Source organism: Triplophysa rosa, linkage group LG22 (genome assembly GCF_024868665.1).
Source record: "Triplophysa rosa linkage group LG22, Trosa_1v2, whole genome shotgun sequence".
Classification (NCBI taxonomy): Eukaryota; Metazoa; Chordata; class Actinopteri; order Cypriniformes; family Nemacheilidae; genus Triplophysa; species Triplophysa rosa.
Window position 1 is genome coordinate 18301056 of NC_079911.1, and position 17253 is coordinate 18318308.

The 17253-nt window shown below is 38.1% G+C and overlaps 3 protein-coding genes across 3 annotated transcripts; 2 read left to right on the forward strand and 1 right to left on the reverse strand.

Moving 5' to 3' along the window:
- Window positions 1-96: 96 nt before the first annotated feature.
- Window positions 97-3064, forward strand: tor4aa (torsin family 4, member Aa). The gene is made up of 2 exons (XM_057321753.1): window positions 97-213; window positions 1769-3064. The coding sequence occupies exon 2, from the start codon at window positions 1769-1771 to the stop codon at window positions 2990-2992; it is 1224 nt and encodes a 407-aa protein (XP_057177736.1). The 5' UTR covers window positions 97-213; the 3' UTR covers window positions 2993-3064.
- Window positions 3065-3187: 123 nt separating this feature from the next.
- On the reverse strand, window positions 3188-8448 carry zgc:56235 (Voltage-dependent anion-selective channel protein 2-like). Its single transcript, XM_057321754.1, has 9 exons — window positions 8317-8448; window positions 7504-7575; window positions 7374-7423; window positions 6423-6575; window positions 6285-6337; window positions 5825-6046; window positions 4916-5066; window positions 4628-4685; window positions 3188-4356 (listed from the first exon to the last, which is right to left on the reverse strand). The coding sequence occupies exons 2-9, from the start codon at window positions 7568-7570 to the stop codon at window positions 4265-4267; spliced, it is 846 nt and encodes a 281-aa protein (XP_057177737.1). The 5' UTR covers window positions 7571-7575; window positions 8317-8448; the 3' UTR covers window positions 3188-4264.
- Window positions 8449-9260: 812 nt separating this feature from the next.
- slc25a1b (slc25a1 solute carrier family 25 member 1b) lies at window positions 9261-16923 on the forward strand. The gene is made up of 9 exons (XM_057321964.1): window positions 9261-9529; window positions 12583-12690; window positions 13276-13375; window positions 13698-13836; window positions 14067-14151; window positions 14614-14718; window positions 14827-14942; window positions 15016-15089; window positions 15176-16923. The coding sequence occupies exons 1-9, from the start codon at window positions 9418-9420 to the stop codon at window positions 15288-15290; spliced, it is 954 nt and encodes a 317-aa protein (XP_057177947.1). The 5' UTR covers window positions 9261-9417; the 3' UTR covers window positions 15291-16923.
- Window positions 16924-17253: the final 330 nt, after the last annotated feature.

The window sequence follows — 17253 nt, forward strand, 5'->3', positions numbered from 1 at the left end:
ACACACAGTTTTTTACATGATAGTGTGGGCGTGGTGTTCGAGAATGCTCATGAAGGAGGCAGAGCTTGTTGCTGGTTAAATTGCCTATAGTCGTGAGGAAGTCACCCCCCAAATCTCTCTCTCTCTCTCTCTCCTCTCGTCTCCTCTCTCACACTGTAGGAATTTGAGGTTTCAACCCCTCATATCAGCAGTTCTTCACACTGTTTACTAAAGGTAAGCAAACTGTTTTTTAATCCCCACTCTTTATAGTTTTCCCTCTCTTTGCGTTTGTCTTTCTAGATGCCTGATGCATCTGATAAAGTTGAACCACTGCAGCAGAAACAACAGTCTTTTCTTAACTTCAAAACTTCCTCTATCTCAGTGGTCTCAACCTAAAGCAGAAGACACCAAGAACAGACAAAGCTAGTTTGTTCATGACCTGATACTCTCATTGAGAGATTTCAAAGCTGTGGGAAACGTGCAGTTTGCAGCCCGCTCACGCAGGGTCATGATTTAGTGTGAGTACGGCTCAGTGGTTATTTTATTGCCCTCCAGGGGTGTGAGGAAAGCAGAAAACAACGGCCAGGAAGGAAACCGTATCTGCTTTGGCAAAGGTCTCCATGAAGGAAAAGCAGAATGCGAGGAATGCTAAGTGTTTGCAGAAGAAAACCGTGTTCAAATATGCCCGAGATCTTTTGGAGAGGGTTTAACACGAGAGTTTGCTCAACGTTCACTCTTTTTTTGTGTGTGTGATATTTCTTTTCTTTCTTCCTGGAAAAGGTTCCAGTGTAGTTGGGAAAACCGAGAGGTCTCGTAGGAATCTGAATCTGCAGCTTTTGTCATTAGATACCTGATGGACAAAACAAGCATGTCTTTTGTTGGAACCGAGCCTCTTTGTTTCCATTACAGATGAGACTGCTTTAAACGGCGTATCGTTTGCATATGTATAGTTACAGACATTGCCCGGTCAGTCAGTGTCCAGGCAATGTGTCTAGAGTTAAAGTGTTCAAATGGAAATCGATGTAACCGCAACACGTCTCTACTTATAACTGTACTGGCCTTTCAGTTTTTATTTCGTGAAGTGTCTCAAAATAGAAGGTTCATCTTGCATGATTCAGACTGTGTAGATAGTATGAGTCATCATGTATGAACAGATTCTTCATTCAGTGACTTGATGTGCATGTGGTGGTGGTGTTTTTTCATTGATATACAAAGAAGAAATTGGACAGCAAGGCAGACTTAAATTACTTGTATTATACTTTTAAAAAGAAAGGTGCCAAACATTTAAAAAATTATTTTCGGTGAAAAAATGATTGTAGACGATAAAAATGCAAGAAAAAATAGTTCCGATGTAAAGAACCCGTTTAGAAACTTTATTTTTAAGAGCATAATGGTGCCCACATTAATAGATAAGATTTTCTATATTTTTACATATAAAATATAGAATATTATATCATTTTTTGTTGATGAACATGTATAACCTAAATGCAATGTAAATAGTTTTGTATAGTGTCTGGAAATATCAAATATTGCTTCTTTTTTTTATTTTCTAATCTCCACAAAAAGATGCTGGGTCGTTCCACCCCATTGTTGGGTTGAAGCAATACCGTAAAGTTTCTTTAAGTGTAAATTGTTTATGTCTGTGGTGATCTCTTATTTTTTCGAATGCATTGGATTACCACGCTCTTGCTTGAAAATAAGATTACCACCTTTAGCCACTTTAAACAACATGCTCGATTTAAGTCATCCTGAAAGTTTCATCTCCATATTTCTGCTTTCGTTCTGACAGATGGAAGAACACGACCTAGCCGACAGACTGACGGAGAACCCAATGAAAGAGACCAAAGAAAACGGTACAGCGACGTTTTCCCAGTTCTCCTCCAGCGTACGCGCCATGGTGCGGATTCGCCAGAAATACCAGGCCCTCAAGAAACGTCGCATGGAGATCACGATAGCGTCTGCGTCCCAGATCTTCGCATCTTCACGCTCCTCCAGCCCTAAAGTTTTCACGTTTGATGATATTCCCATCAACAGTAACCTATCTTCCCCTCGCAAACGGAGGAAACGGAAGGGGCGAGTTTTGTATCCCAACAACAATTTGAGAGCCGTACCGACAAAAGAGCGCAGCCAAGCGAAGAAATGCCTGTACTTGTTGTGCGTAATTGTCTTTCTACAGATTTACAATGCCATCGAGAACCTGGACGACCACGTGCTCAAGTATGATCTAGACGGACTGGAAAAGACTCTTAAAAGAGAAGTGTTCGGCCAACAGGAAGCCACTGAGAGACTTCTGGGTCACTTGCAAGATTACCTGTCGACTTACGTTCACAATAAACCTTTGGTGTTGTCGCTTCACGGACCTACGGGAGTTGGTAAGAGCCACGTCGGTCGCTTGTTGGCTCAGCATTTCCGTTCAGTGGTTGGCGACCAGTTAGTGATGCAATACTTTGTTCTACACCATTGCCCAACAGATGACGATATCCCACGATGTATAAAAGCTCTGAGCGACCAGATCTCAATGACGGTCACTCAAGCTGAGGAAGAAGAGAAGATACCGCTGTTCATCTTCGATGAAGTGGAACACATGCCCGGCGAGTTGCTGGACACGTTGCGCGATGTCATTCGTCCCCAAAACAACAACGAATACTTGAATGCAATCTACATTCTCATTGGCAACCTGGGGCATGATGACATCACCAAATTCGTCCTTCACAACTCCAGCGTCTCCGCATCAGGACCCTTGAGCTTGACTCAAGAACTGACCCCATGGCTGCGCAACTACCTGCACGGGTACCACCAGATATTTCAAGAAGTGGAATTAATACCTTTCACGCTTTTAGAGAAAAGCCACGTCATGGACTGTTTTACGGACGAGATGTCCAGAGAAGGATTTTATCCCGACCGCTCACACGTAGAAAGACTTGCGGAGGAACTTTCCTATTATATGGTAGGCGAGCTGGAGTTCTCTCATAGCGGATGCAGGCAGGTTGTGGCGAAGGTGAATCTTCTCTGATCCTCGGAGTCTGCTGTGCAGATGGGATATTACTCAGACAGGAGACTAATTAATGACGGTCATTTCATTCAACATTTTTATGTAAAAAACTGTTGAGAAATGCAAACAAATGACATGAAGTATTTTCTCACTCATAATGTGCACTGTGAAGTGGATCTATGATCTTCCATGGGAAATAACACAAAACAACGCAACTGTTTCTTTTTCATTTATTGGAATCTCTCATCTTTCAAGTTGGACAGAATGAGGTTTCCGCAAGGATAACCATAAAATTTGTGTTCATAGTAAGCGCTTTGGTGAAACAGAAGGAATGAATGTAAATCTGAGTATCATTCATAAATCCATTCTTACATAATCTGTCGCATTCATTTCAATCGGACTACGAGAGAATCGGTTTATGAACGACATGTGAACAAGATGTCAGTACTCAGTATACGTATTAATGTCTGTGATCATACAGTAAAGGGATCGTTCACCCAAAAATGAAAATCCTTTCATCAATTACTCATCATCATGTCATTTCAAACCTGTAAGACTTTCTTCTGCAGAACACAAAAGAAGATATATTGAAGAATGTAGGTAACCACAAGACATGAAACCCCGTTTGACTTTCTTTAGAAATCTGCATGATTTTATTTCTGCTGTGGAACACAAAGGAAGATATTTTAAGACAGGATGGTGAATAAATGATGTACGAATTTTCCTTTTGGGGTAAATTCTCTCTTTTAAAAATGAAGTTGGTTCGCTGGTGCAGAATGTTGCTCTCTTACAGTCAATGAGTGTGTGAGAAAGTGTGCATACTCTATAAATACACAGAGTCTGTTCAGTTTCCTGTGACTATAACACTAGATAAAGTGCAGTGTCGCCCAGCTCTCTCTGAGAAAAAAACCACAAGCAACTGCCATGCAACTACTAGACTTCTCACATCAAACGCTCTAAAAAACACACACTGGAGGCCAAAAAGCCTTCAAATATTTCTATTACGTATACGCACAGTGCTTGCAAACCTATCACTACTTGTGTATTTCGGTTTACCCCAGGTGCTCTACACAAATACGGCCCTCATTTGATTTTTGTATCAAACATCCTTACATAATCAATTAGACGACAAATATTTCCCTTAGAAGGGCAGATCTTACGCTTGGCCTGGATCAGATCCTTAAGTGTCTTACAGGCAATCATCAACATGCTAAGAGTTCTTAGTCATCGAGTGTTAGTGTGTGATGGGGTGTTCAATTATTCTGGGATGGCGTGAGGGGTGTGGAAGCGCAGCTACGCTTCCAGCTCGAAGCCCAATCCGACTTTGTGTCCGCCGGTGTTGAAGTTCTTCCCGTCGATGAGAGCTGACAGAGTGAGTTTTACTCCTGCACAATGACAGAGAGAAGGCGTTTAAAGTTGCACGGAGATTAACGGCTATAAAAACATGTTTGTAATGGATGCTCTATTGTGGTCATATAAGAGCGCATGTGGTTGTTCACGGTGTATTTTTAGCTAATGTAGTTGGTCATCCAGGTATTATATGCACGTAAAAATTTACATACTGTGCACAGTATACAAACAACAGAAAGAAACAGGAAAACAAACCAAGACAATGATCAAACACAAAGATTAAAGGCTGAAAACTGAGACGATTACCGGGTCTTAGACTCTGAGTGTAACCCACTCCTATCAGACTGGCGTTGTTCACCTTGGCCTGTTTTGAGAAAATAAACCGTTACAGATAGTCTGGTAATACAAGATCTAAAGCCTACTGCAACCTGCAAAAGTTTCAAATAAAATACATCTTATAATTTGCTCTCCCTCATGCCATCCCAGATGTATATGAGGTGGCATGAGGTTGAGAAAATATGAGAGAATGTTCATATTTGGGTAAACTCTTCCTTTAAAACATAACGCATGCATGTGTTAACATCCTGAACTTACAGACACAGAGGCGTCTGCATCTAATTGGTACTTTGCAGCCACTCCGAAGCGTGTGTTGTTGCTGCCGGCGGTCCAAGCCAAAGTGATGGCCGTCTCCAGTTGATCGTTCACTTTCTGATAGACCGAACCGCCAAACTCGGCTCCATCATTACTGATTGACACATGAAACACTTGTGTCAATATATCTGAAACATGCTTGAAATATCTCACCAATACACAGCCTTTAAAGGGATATTTCAGAGGCAAAACAAAATTTCCACGTGTTTTACTCTGACTGAATATGACTTTCTTCTTGAAGAATAATGCAGTCAGAGTTTTAATACCGTGGTCTTAACGAAGGTCTTCTGATGCGAATCGATGTGTATATTTCTCTTAAACAAACGCATCGATTCGCATCAGAAGACCTTCGTTAAGACCACGGAGCCGTGTGGAACAGTTCTTTGATGGATGGATGCACTTTTTGGAGCTTCAAAACTCAACACCCGTTCACTCCCATTCAACCGCTTGGAAGAAAAATGATACGTGGTATTATAACTCCGACTGCATTATTCTTCAAGGTGAAAGTCATATTCAGTCAGGATACCTTGAGGGTGAGTAAAACATGGGCAAATTTTGGTTTGCCTCTGAAATATCCCTTTAAATCATTTTATATTTAACTTCACCAATTATTGACAATCATCATTACTATTCTTACCATATTTATAAATCGATTACCAGCAGTGACAGATAATAAACATCCTAAAAAATATTGTATTCTTTAAATATAGAATCTTTTGTATTATATATGCCAAGATTAAATCGAATTTATATAATCTAAATGTTTATACACATATAGAGGTATATATATTCTCTGGATATGCTTTTTGGTTACTGAAAAACTCTCCTCGGTGTCACTTTCTTGATACTCACACGTTGGTGTGAAGCTGGAAGTCTCCGGTCTTGTAGCCCAGAGCAAAGTTATTCTGCACCAGTTTGGACTTGGCTGTGTCAAACGCCATCTGGTATCCCACCAGCCACCCTTCATAGCCCAGAACTGCCGCGGAGTGCACGACCGGGCCCTCGAAATCCACATCACAGCTCAGGTTGACGAACTCGCGCTTGTAGCTGCTCTTCAGCTTACCGCTCTTCTTGCTGAAAAAAATTGCATCGTTTCAATGCTTTTCATTTCTAAGTGAATGAACATCTGCTTGTGTTACACATTTAATTATTGTGGGTTCGCCTGTTTTGTTTTATGATGTTTCCATTCGAAGTATACATTAATTTTACATGCATTTTGTTTTAAAGTAAGGGACGAAATCATTCTGTAGATATTAAAAACACAACCATAAGACATAAGAAATCAACCCAGAATATTGTAAAAGCAGCTCACCCTGTGTTCGGTACAAAAGACGTATCCAAGGCCACTTTTAATCCCTGTGCGAGCTGAGAAAACAGATGATTGACAGGAATGCTTCAGTAAGTCAGCATGTGTGACAGACAGGTGAAGACGAGAGCTTCATGTACAGACCTGATCTTCCACGGAGATCTCTGTGCTCAGCATGTTATCCGTGTTCCACTTCTGGTTCAAGGTCAGTCCAAGATCTTTCATCTTATACTTGGTCTCCAAAGTCCCACCAGCTTTGCCTGTGTCAGTGTTGGTGGATCCAGATGTGTTGAACTCCTGAAGGTCAATTACAATTTATTAGGAAGAAAAATATACATATTTATAATTTAATATCAGCGATTATAACAGCATTGCCAAAGATTAGCAGTTTTTTGCTTTTTCTATAATCAATATGGGTGTTATTGGGACATATGAAATAAAAAGTATTTTTTGTGTTCTCGTTTTTATAATGTCTTTCCCGATATCTGAATTCATTCATTCCTGTGAACTGTACTTTTTGTTTAAAAATGGACAAAACACTATAGATTTGTTATTTCACATAAATCATCATTTCATTTATTTTCCAAACCATTTGATAAATCAACCACTTGTGGTGATAAATTAATTTATAATTTTCAAAATGGTTTATCGGTGAACATGTTACAGATGTTTAAAATCAGCTATAAAATAAAAACGAACATGTTATATTAAAATACGAGACTTTCAATCTAAAAGATTAGGAAAACAGAAGAGTATGGTGACATGACAGGACTGTATGACAGATATGATCTGTGATGTAAATGAATGATATTAAGCACAGAACCCACAGAACGGATGAGGGGGTACTGTGTGTTACGTATGTGAAGTGGTCATGTGAACAAAATGAATACCACACCGCACAGACAAAAAGTTCACACGAGGTCAATGATGTGTGTATGTCGACCACAGAGACAGTTGGGTCCTGATGGTAAACGCTGCCCACATACACTGTCACTCTTATAATAATCTTACCATCTAAATGAATTTTCCAAGAAGCTGCATCACCGTTGCCGTTTACACAGCAAACCTATCTCTAAAAAAAAAAATTTAACTCACAACTCCATTCTGAGCTGTCGTCTTGAGGTCCAACTTCACAATGCCAAAACCTGCAAAAAGAAAAGTATGCTGTAAAACAACGCCAATTGCTTTAGAAAGTATCATTCATAGTACAAGACAAAGTACTCACCGTAACCCTTGCTGAAGATGTCTTTGGCTGCTTTGCCCAGATCAGAGTATGCAGGAGGAACAGCCATTGTGTCTAACACAAACATACAAGGAAAAATGCTTGGGTATTTTTACTATTTTACCTAAACATTTAAATACATTATTAAGATTCTAAACATATTAAACATATCTTAAGGGCCTTTGTTTGAGCCTTTTTGTACGCAATATTTTGAAATCTATTATGATCGATGATTGGGAGTGACACATGCAGGACCTGACAATGTTTTATTTTACAAAGTTTAGTTCAAGAGATAAAGAGGGTCAACATAACTGACCATTGATAATTGCTCAAAAAGGATTCTCACTTTGGTGGTTTGCAAATGATGTGCATGCTTTTATCAGTAACATTTCCCTTTGGTTAAATAACTAAGATCAGAATCAGATATGTGCCTCACTAACCCTAAAAAATGTAGCAAACACAGATGCACAGTCATGTCTGTCCGTGAGGGGGCGTGTCCTTCATAATCTAATCATGAATGAAGGTAAAACCTTTAAGACTCATTCATATGCAAAAAAAAAAAAACTAATGGAATACAGACAATAAAAAAACTTCATATATTATTATTAAAGTTGTTAACAGCACAGAACTATAAAGCTGGTTTTGAATAAAGAGTTTCAAATCCTTTTAGGCTGAGATTATTAGTTAGGTATTAAAGGATCTGATGTGCTTGCCATTAACTACCACATGCAACCCTAAACAACAACTATAGCAAATATTTAACTCTGTATTGTTTGAAGCGCTGGTTAGAATAATAATAAGAGGATAAAGGCATACCGATGATGCTGTTGTTGTTGTGATCGAGAGAAAAAGATGATGTGAAAAAGCAAAAGCTTTAGAGTTTCCTGTATTTCAGATTTGACTCCTAACTACTGCTGCAGGACAAAGTGAAGGAGACATACTGCGCATGCCCACTGGCGTCACAGCCGAACTTAGATTTCAAAATAAATGTCCTTAGTCAATGAGCAAGTCTCTGAAGATTACAGTTTCTTCTTCCTTTAAACAAAACTTACATTCAAATACAGCCTTTTTCAACCAAACGTACAGGTGCACTTATTGATTTATGTTATATATTATTTAATGGTTATAGTAACTATTTGAACGTTTGTACATGATCTTCAACATTTTGCACATTTATTTGAGTGAACAGTACAGTCAGTTATGTCTAGCAAATAAAAATATTCTCAGTTTAGGTTAAGGCCTCTTGTCAACACATCATCTTTTCCCCATTGAAACCAGCAGATGTCCTCGTCTTCATCTACGCGACAACAACAAAAAAATGAATATCTATACATCTATACTTTGGCACAATGCTGAATTCATTCTAAAATAAATATTATATGCTTTCTTGGAATGTTTTTTTTTAGAAATCACATCAATATAAATAATACACATCGTTATTTGTTATTAATATAAGTAAATAAATGGTAAATATATATGAATTTATTGTATTTTTAGGAATATCTAGGTAAATTACAAATACTACGTATCATCATTTGTTATTAATATTATTCATAATAGTTATAAATGTTTAATTAAATCAATAAAATAATAGCAAAATGATTACATGTAAATAATAATCAATCATGTATTTTAAACTTGCAGTTCGAAACTCGTAAGAGCCCGTGATCTCGTTCCACCTTAAGAGCCCTGTTGTGTTTGTCAGAAATATGGCGCTACATGAGAGACTCGCCCCTCCTTAAAAAATTACCCTCAGCCCTTCTGCCCCTCTGACAGAGAGCAGGAAAACTTTGGGCTGTCAAAAGATCACAAAGCCCCTCAGAAAGCCCGTCACGTCACTTATGAGCCCCGTTTGCAGTGTTTCTGCTTTGGAGGACTCGTGTCTGTCTCTCTGTGGATTTTATTAAAACCAGGAAAATGTCAGTGAACCCGAATTTTGTGAGTCCTTTCCACAGACCCCGCTGTTTATCTGCCGCTGCCCCCGCGGGGAGCGCCAAACTCACCCACCCTGGAAAAGCTATTTTAGCCGGTAAGTGTCTTTTTGTGCTTAAAATTCATGTATGAGTAAAAGTTTCGTGTGGTAACAGTGACTGACTCCAGATCGCAGGCAGTGAGAGCTGTGCCGTACAGTTTTTGCACGGTCATGCACACTGAGTGTTTACAGTTATTTACCCCATTGATCCCCACAGGACAGCAAATCAGCATCACAGCACAGGCGAGTATTCAGTGTGTGTGTGTGTGTGTGTGTGTGTGTGTGTGTGTCTCTGTGTTAATACTGGTGTGTTTTATGCACCCTGTTACCTCACAACTGAATGATAAAGTAAAAAAGGACTTTGATACAAAGTAAACAACTTTTTATACAAAGTATCACTTTTGATTGTAAGGTCATGACCTGCCTGATATTGTAGTTTAATGTGTCAAACATGAGTTTGCATCTTGAACATGTTATTAATCAATTTCTCTTAAATGTTTTTTTTATTTATTTATATTCAGAAGGAATGCAATTGAAATTTCACTGAAATCTTATTTTTCTTTTTCATTGGGAATTTAACATGGTTAAACTATATTATACCATGGTCTTTTAGAATACTCGATTCTGATTGGCTGGAAGGTGTGCATTAAAACCCTTTAACGCACAGGTAGCTCCAGTAGGTTTGATTACATTTGAAATTTAACTGACAAAATCACTGTAATTTTCACCTGTTTGATCTAAAATTTCACTGTAAACATCAATAAAAGTTTTAACTTTGCAAATGACCATGGTATAAGCAGGATAATCCACAGCTAGCCGTGCGTTAAAGAATTTTAATGCACTTCCGCTTCGCGTCGGGTGGTTCTTGGCCTCCACGTCGTGCATTAAAACCCTTTAACGCACGGCTAGCTGTGGATTATCCCTTACGTAACAATAGTATCTTATTTGTATTCCCTTATAAACATGTAAACAACGTGGTTGCTTTAGTAAAGCCGTGGTAAACTCATATGAACTATGGTTTTGTTACAGTAACTGTGGTTATACAAATGGTAATCAATCTGCCAAAAAAGCATGGTTACTTTACTATAATGAAACCATTACTAATTTTCAGAAAGGTAAAACCACCGTTACCACAGCTTTACTATGGCTCACCACAATAACTATAGTTTAACCATGGTATTTTTAGTGGGCTAAAACTCGGGGGAAAAAATATATGTTAATCAGTCGGCCAAAAAGATTTACAAAACATAATCCTGAAGCATCCTAAAGGAGTTCTTCAAGTAAAATTTCTCAAAGGTTCATATTTGACCTCTGGTTGCAGTTGAACTGCTTCTCAATTTTGAAATGCAGTCTTATTACATTCCTTCAGGATTTTTTTTGTCCAGCGATACTAAAATATTTATTTTACGGCATCTGTCTTGCATTTGTGGGATTAATGTCTTGCCAGGGCACGGGTTTGAGTCACAGCCCTGAGAGTTTAATGGGAAACTCATAATGGTTTCATTCATATCTAATTATGTGCTGCATGATTCTCGTGCTGGTCTCAGTAATTGCTTGGTGATGTATGGATGAAATACTGTACAGTATGAATGCATGGATCTATAGATGATCTATAGCATCTGAAGTTTGGCATATATTGATTAACACAATAACAAAGAATGACGTTTATGTGCAGAGCATTGTGGGTCTGTGGCTGTAGCTTATGATAGACGTCATTCATTCTAGATCACATTTAGGAGGTGATTGTGTTCAGCCTTCAGGGGAAAACTTTACAGTTAGGCGTAATTCATTATCTATGATCGAGAAAGTGACTTTATGGCAAAATAAACGTGTGTAGTCACACTCAGCCTCAGTGAATGAACTAGTAGCTCAACTGAAAAAAGAACATACCAAAGTCACACACAGATACACAAGGTCATTGATTGCATCATATAGGCCCTGTTTGTTTAACTTTAGGATGTAAAACAGGATTAGATGTGTCATTCGTGTTTGCTGTGTAGCGAGAGCACTCGACCTGACATTTGCCTAATAATACTGATACATCAGGTAGTTTCATGTGATATGAAGGGGAACCGGTGGCCCGGGCCGCTCTTTAGGAAGAATGTGCCCGTGGGTTTCATGATGTCGTAATGGTGAATGATGTTGTCAGCAAATGCACCGCTCCACTTTCTGCTCAAAGCAGTTTAGGTGGTTTGGTCAAACCAGCCAGTCAAACAGGTTCTGTGTTATGTGCATAATATAGATCCTTACAGGACATCAAAATGAAACATTTAATTCCATTGAATGCTATTGCATTTATGGTTTTATCTGTGTTCTTATCTTAGTCGAAACTTTACCGAGGACTCAAAAAACAGAGTCGTTTTTTCACCCTCAACACACATTCTTTTGAGGAACACAAAGGGCAGATTGTGAGGTATTAACAGTCAAAAAAGCATGTTGCAAAGCATACAATAGCAGTGAGTGGTGACTCATTCACTGACTTTCCATTATAGAAAGCTATAGAAAGTTTTTTTTTACTTTTGAACATTTGTGTATTTTTTGAGTCGCATTTGAATGTTCACCTGTAGCTTTGCGCTAGTTTACATGCATGGCGCAGTAAAAGAGAACCGTATACATGTTGCCAAAGTTGAGCTGTAATTAAAGAGCAGGAGCGTTTGGTTGAGTCACACCCGTCTGTAAGAGAGAGAGAGAGAGAGAGAGAGAGAGAGAGAGAGAGCGGGGCGGATCCAGTGGAAAGAACTCGTCCAACCAATAGCAGTCGGACACTCCCACCCATTACTGCTGGCTGTTCTTCTGCAGATGTGCTAAAGCCAGACATTTAAGGAGGCGACAGATAATTGTCATTTACAAAGAATTACACTATTCAGAGAGATGATTATAATTGTAGAAATTCTACATAATTCTATTGTGTATATATATGACCGAAATGTAATCTTTAGGGATGCTTGTTATGGAAAATGTCACCGTCAAAGTCAATTACATCTAGTTTATAACTGAATAAAATACGACATGAAAGAATTATCATGCCATTGTTTTTTATTTAAAAGACAAAAAACATCTTTCCGTGCAGCGTTTCCTTTGATTTGAACAAGTCATCTGTGTTTTTGCAGGTGGCATTGCTGGAGGCATTGAAATCTGCATCACATTCCCAACAGAATATGTGAAAACTCAGCTACAGTTAGATGAAAAGGCCAATCCACCTCGATACAAAGGAATCGGTGAGTGTTTGCTCACACGTTGACACTCATCACTGCCTCTTATTATCTTATATAAGACACTCAACAATGTTTGTCATGATCATTGAATCTGTATCGTTCCAGAAGCTTTACTTCAACTTTTATTTAATCACTGCGGGTTAAGACACTCGATTGATCAGCGTATCTGATGTTCGCTCGGGTTTAAAGTTCAAGGTTCAGAATCCGATGCGCTTCATTGAGTCAGAACACGTCAGCCTTCGGACTTTAGATGGTGGCCCCTTTTTCACAACGCGCTTATCTGCACTGATTGTTCATCCACGTTATTTGTTTGTTGGTCAATAGTACACCTGTGATCCACAGCATCACGTTTAGACGTTCTGAGGGTTCACGCCGGGCACGTTCCCTTCTGAACTGATGAATGATTTACTCGACTGCATGAGATCAGAGCAAGAACATTAACTAAATGAACGTTTGAATAATTCATACCTCGCCACCGTTCCTAATGATTCATGTTATGAATGTCTCACGGACTCAGATTCTAATCCTCTTTCATAGTTTAAATTTTGTAATGCTGTCATGTGACTCTTCTCTGTGGTTCTCGTACAGTCGACTGTGTGCAGCAGACGGTACGGGGTCATGGGGTGAAAGGGCTGTACAGGGGTCTGAGTTCTCTGCTTTATGGATCCATTCCCAAAGCTGCGGTGAGGTAAGCGTTTTCTGACCCCCTGGGACAAAACATCATAGTCTGATGCACACAGGTAGAAAGACACTTTCACATGTAAAACGACAAACCGGAGTTCACTTGATGTTTATGGAAAAGGCATATTCAGAGGAAAGAATATTACAGTTGTGCTTAAGAATGACTGAAAAAGGCATAGCAGGCAGCCAATGAATCAGATCGGGTCATAAATCCCACGAGCATGCCGTTCTCATAAATATACCCCTCACTAAGTACAGGTCTACAAAGCAATAAGAAGATGTCGTGAACATGTTTGTTATCTATAAACCAACATAATTCTGTCCTGCAGGTTTGGAATGTTCGAGTTCCTCAGTAACAAGATGAGGGATGAATCTGGGAAGTTGGACAGCACACGGGGGTTGATCTGCGGTCTGGGGGCAGGTGTTGCTGAGGCTATAGTCGTTGTGTGTCCTATGGAGACTGTAAAGGTGTGGAAGAGGATATTTACCACCTGATGGTGATGTGCGAACACTAAGCATTAGTACAGCTTTCGTTGCTGTCCGTACATTGATAAATGTGCATTAAAAGCATGAAAAATATCACTTTAAATGTAACTAATATACAGTATATAACATTTCTGGTTGAATCAACATTGACATGAACATATTGGTTTATGAGTGTCGATAAAACTCAAAGTCTGTTTTTCTTCCAATTTCAGGTGAAATTTATCCACGATCAGACTTCAGCAAACCCAAAGTACAGAGGCTTTTTCCACGGCGTGAGAGAAATAGTCAGAACACAAGGTGAACGTTATACTGCAGCACCACCTGCTAGAGAAACACATGCACAACAAGATTCAAAATTCAACATTTTTATTGTCATGTCATTTTACTACACAAACCCATTATTGTGGTTGAATGGAAACTTCTCAATGAAAAGAAAATATATTTTCCTTTATATTAATTGGCAATAATTTAATATATATTTTCAAAATATATAGAATAATATATTGGTAATACATGAAAATTATTACAATATATTGATTAATACATAAGAAATTGCCACTTTTCATGTATGGAATAATATAAGCACTTGCTTCTAATATATATGATATTTTACACTATATTCCCATATATTTTTGTTTCGTAAGGGCATCCATTTGCGTTCTTAAGATCTTGATGTATTCTGTAAATTAGGAGTAAACCAAATTATCTTTTCTAAATGTCACTCGTATTAAATGGTTGTCTTATTTTGATTGTTTTTAGGACTCAAGGGAACATATCAAGGTTTGACAGCTACTGTACTGAAGCAAGGCTCCAACCAGGCCATTAGATTCTATGTAATGACCGCTTTGAGAAACTGGTACAAAGGTGTGAAACTGGTCCACAGTCATTGTCATTTAAAGCATTGAGCTAGTTGAGCTAGCATTCAATTATTAGAGCTAAACTGTGACTGATCAATTTCATTGTGTTCACTAGGTGATAATCCAAATAAGACGATTAACCCTCTCGTAACGGGAGCGTTCGGAGCCATTGCGGGTGCAGCGAGTGTGTTTGGAAATACGCCGCTGGATGTGATCAAAACTAGAATGCAGGTGTGTAATAAAATACAGAATTCTTGATAATATCATTAGATGCCATGTAATAGTGATATAATGATATTTACAGGGATTAGAAGCTCACAAGTATAAAAGCACTGTTGACTGTGCCATCAAGATCATGAAACACGAGGGACCAGCCGCGTGAGTCAAACGAACACAAAGCACCTGCTCAAAATATTTATAAAATGTATTTTACATTTTTAATGTCTTCTTTTTTTTCTCTCTAGATTCTACAAAGGCACAGTGCCCAGATTAGGCCGAGTGTGTATGGACGTGGCTATAGTGTTCATAATCTATGAAGAGGTGGTTACATTTCTCAACAAGGTTTGGAAGACAGATTAATGATGTTGATTAAACCTAGTGATGGGCGGAGTCTGACCCTCATGACATCACGCTGGTGCGACGACTGGGAACATTTACACAGGGTCCAAAATATCTGCCTACAGCAGACCTACAAGTCACTGGAATGTATTTAATTTGTTTAGAGAAAAATTACCCCAACTAATGTGAGAAGACATCAATTACTTGAACATTAGATTAATAGGATTTTTTACCCCAAGGACCAATTTTAATCATTTGTTTTTTTGAATAGAATAAGCTTTTATGGAGAGCTAAATCTTTGGGGAGACGGACTTCACTCTAATGTTTTTTTACAAAGCATTTTGTTAGTGTCATAGAAATATTCTTCCTAGTTTTAATAATGTTATTTTTCCAAAGTGCAATTTACCAGCAAATATTTCTCATGTTTTTCATTGTTAATGTTCTTATTTTAGTTTCCTTACATGTGGTCATATACTGAGTTCTCAGGGGGGTAAAAACACAGTAAAATTAGGAAACAGAAAAATAACCAAACCTTTTCATCCTCAGATCAACATGTGTTTTATACCCAGTAGAGGTACATTTAATACATGCACTTTGACATTTGGTAGTAATCCGGGTTTAATTATTATTTTAAGTGCCTACAGTATATTAATATACTTTTTTGTTAATTATGCTTGTTTACATTAAGTCATTGCCATAAATTGCATTTAATTTCTCCCTGCTGTAACACAACTTCATGATAACACTGAAAAATCATTTTGTCAGATCTGTTGCTCTGATTCGGACTGAATTTAAATCCATCTGTAATGAATACCACACAGCATGCTGTGCATATCCACTCAAACAGTACAGAAACTAAACAGTGTGCTTTCATCGTAAGGTTCTGTACCGTCACCAAAGAGCCAGGTTACTCAAATATGATGTTTACGTATTAGCTTTAGCTAAGTGCAGTTAATGATGTTAAAGCTCAACACATGTGGGAGTCTCTTAAATGCTGATCTTTGATCACTACATGCCTTAAACATGATTCACATTCTTCTATGTTCCACAGTTTTTCTGCTTTCCTACCTCAAGATGTTGTCAAAAATCTAAAAACTATAGAACTTGCAGTGTATAGCGGGTGACATTTTAAAAAGTGAATGTCCTCTTTTAACATTTTGTCAGTTGTTAACATTTCATATTATATATACCAGACCAGAGAACTAGAATGACTTTTTTAGAGATATACAGTTTTAGAGTATAAAAGTACCCAGGTCAGGGTATATACGGCTAATATTGAGTGCTGTTTACCTTCACATCATCACGTGGGAATATAGGAGTATAACAGTCTTCATGTTATAAAACAACTGTGCCTGTGGTTATTCATGTAGTTGAAAGTTACAGCTTCTTAAAAGGATCCCTTAAGGTTATGTTCACAATGTGGTAGCCAAATCAGATGTGATATTTGTGTGTGCTTTTGTAGATGGGTGACATGGCTGACCCACGTTGGGGCTGAAAACGGCATCAGAAATAAAGATAGGATTTTATTTTGTTTGTGTGAGAGACATCAGAGTGCATATACAAGAAATGTAAATCTGAGGACAGTTCTAATGTTAAAGCATAATGTGCCTTCAGCTTGTGTTCTTGCTTAGAATAAATTGTGCTAACTGTAAAATGTGTCTGTTTAATTTACATCCTCTAAGGAAATAAAGACCTCAAGCCCCTTAAAACAATATACTAACATATGAATTAACATTGAGACAGAAAGTTGATGCAGGTTTTTTATTTCAATCTGGTAACATGTATCAATAATGTTTTTCTGTTTGACATCTCTGTTCTCTTTTAGAAAATTATAAATACAATTAATTTCACACAGTGTTCACTAATTTGTCAAGTAAAATTTTATTTTCCTGCATTTATTTATTCTGGATATATATTGAGACATTTAAATCATTATTATAAAATGTAATTGGGTATCATTTTGAGGTTTAAGTGTATAGGCTGA

What these genes read in the sequence shown, in the direction of transcription:
- tor4aa (XM_057321753.1), top strand. Translation starts at nt 1,769, where the DNA reads ATGGAAGAACACGACCTAGCCGACAGACTGACGGAGAACCCAATGAAA.
- zgc:56235 (XM_057321754.1), bottom strand. Translation starts at nt 7,570, where the DNA reads ATGGCTGTTCCTCCTGCATACTCTGATCTGGGCAAAGCAGCCAAAGAC. An exon ending in TCTTTTGTACCGAACACAGG is followed by an intron (nt 6,047 to 6,284) that starts GTGAGCTGCTTT and finishes AATTTTTTTCAG; the next exon opens with CAAGAAGAGCGGTAAGCTGA. An exon ending in TTCCAGCTTCACACCAACGT is followed by an intron (nt 5,067 to 5,824) that starts GTGAGTATCAAG and finishes TGTGTCAATCAG; the next exon opens with TAATGATGGAGCCGAGTTTG.
- slc25a1b (XM_057321964.1), top strand. Translation starts at nt 9,418, where the DNA reads ATGTCAGTGAACCCGAATTTTGTGAGTCCTTTCCACAGACCCCGCTGT. An exon ending in ATTCCCAAAGCTGCGGTGAG is followed by an intron (nt 13,376 to 13,697) that starts GTAAGCGTTTTC and finishes TCTGTCCTGCAG; the next exon opens with GTTTGGAATGTTCGAGTTCC. An exon ending in AGAAATAGTCAGAACACAAG is followed by an intron (nt 14,152 to 14,613) that starts GTGAACGTTATA and finishes GATTGTTTTTAG; the next exon opens with GACTCAAGGGAACATATCAA.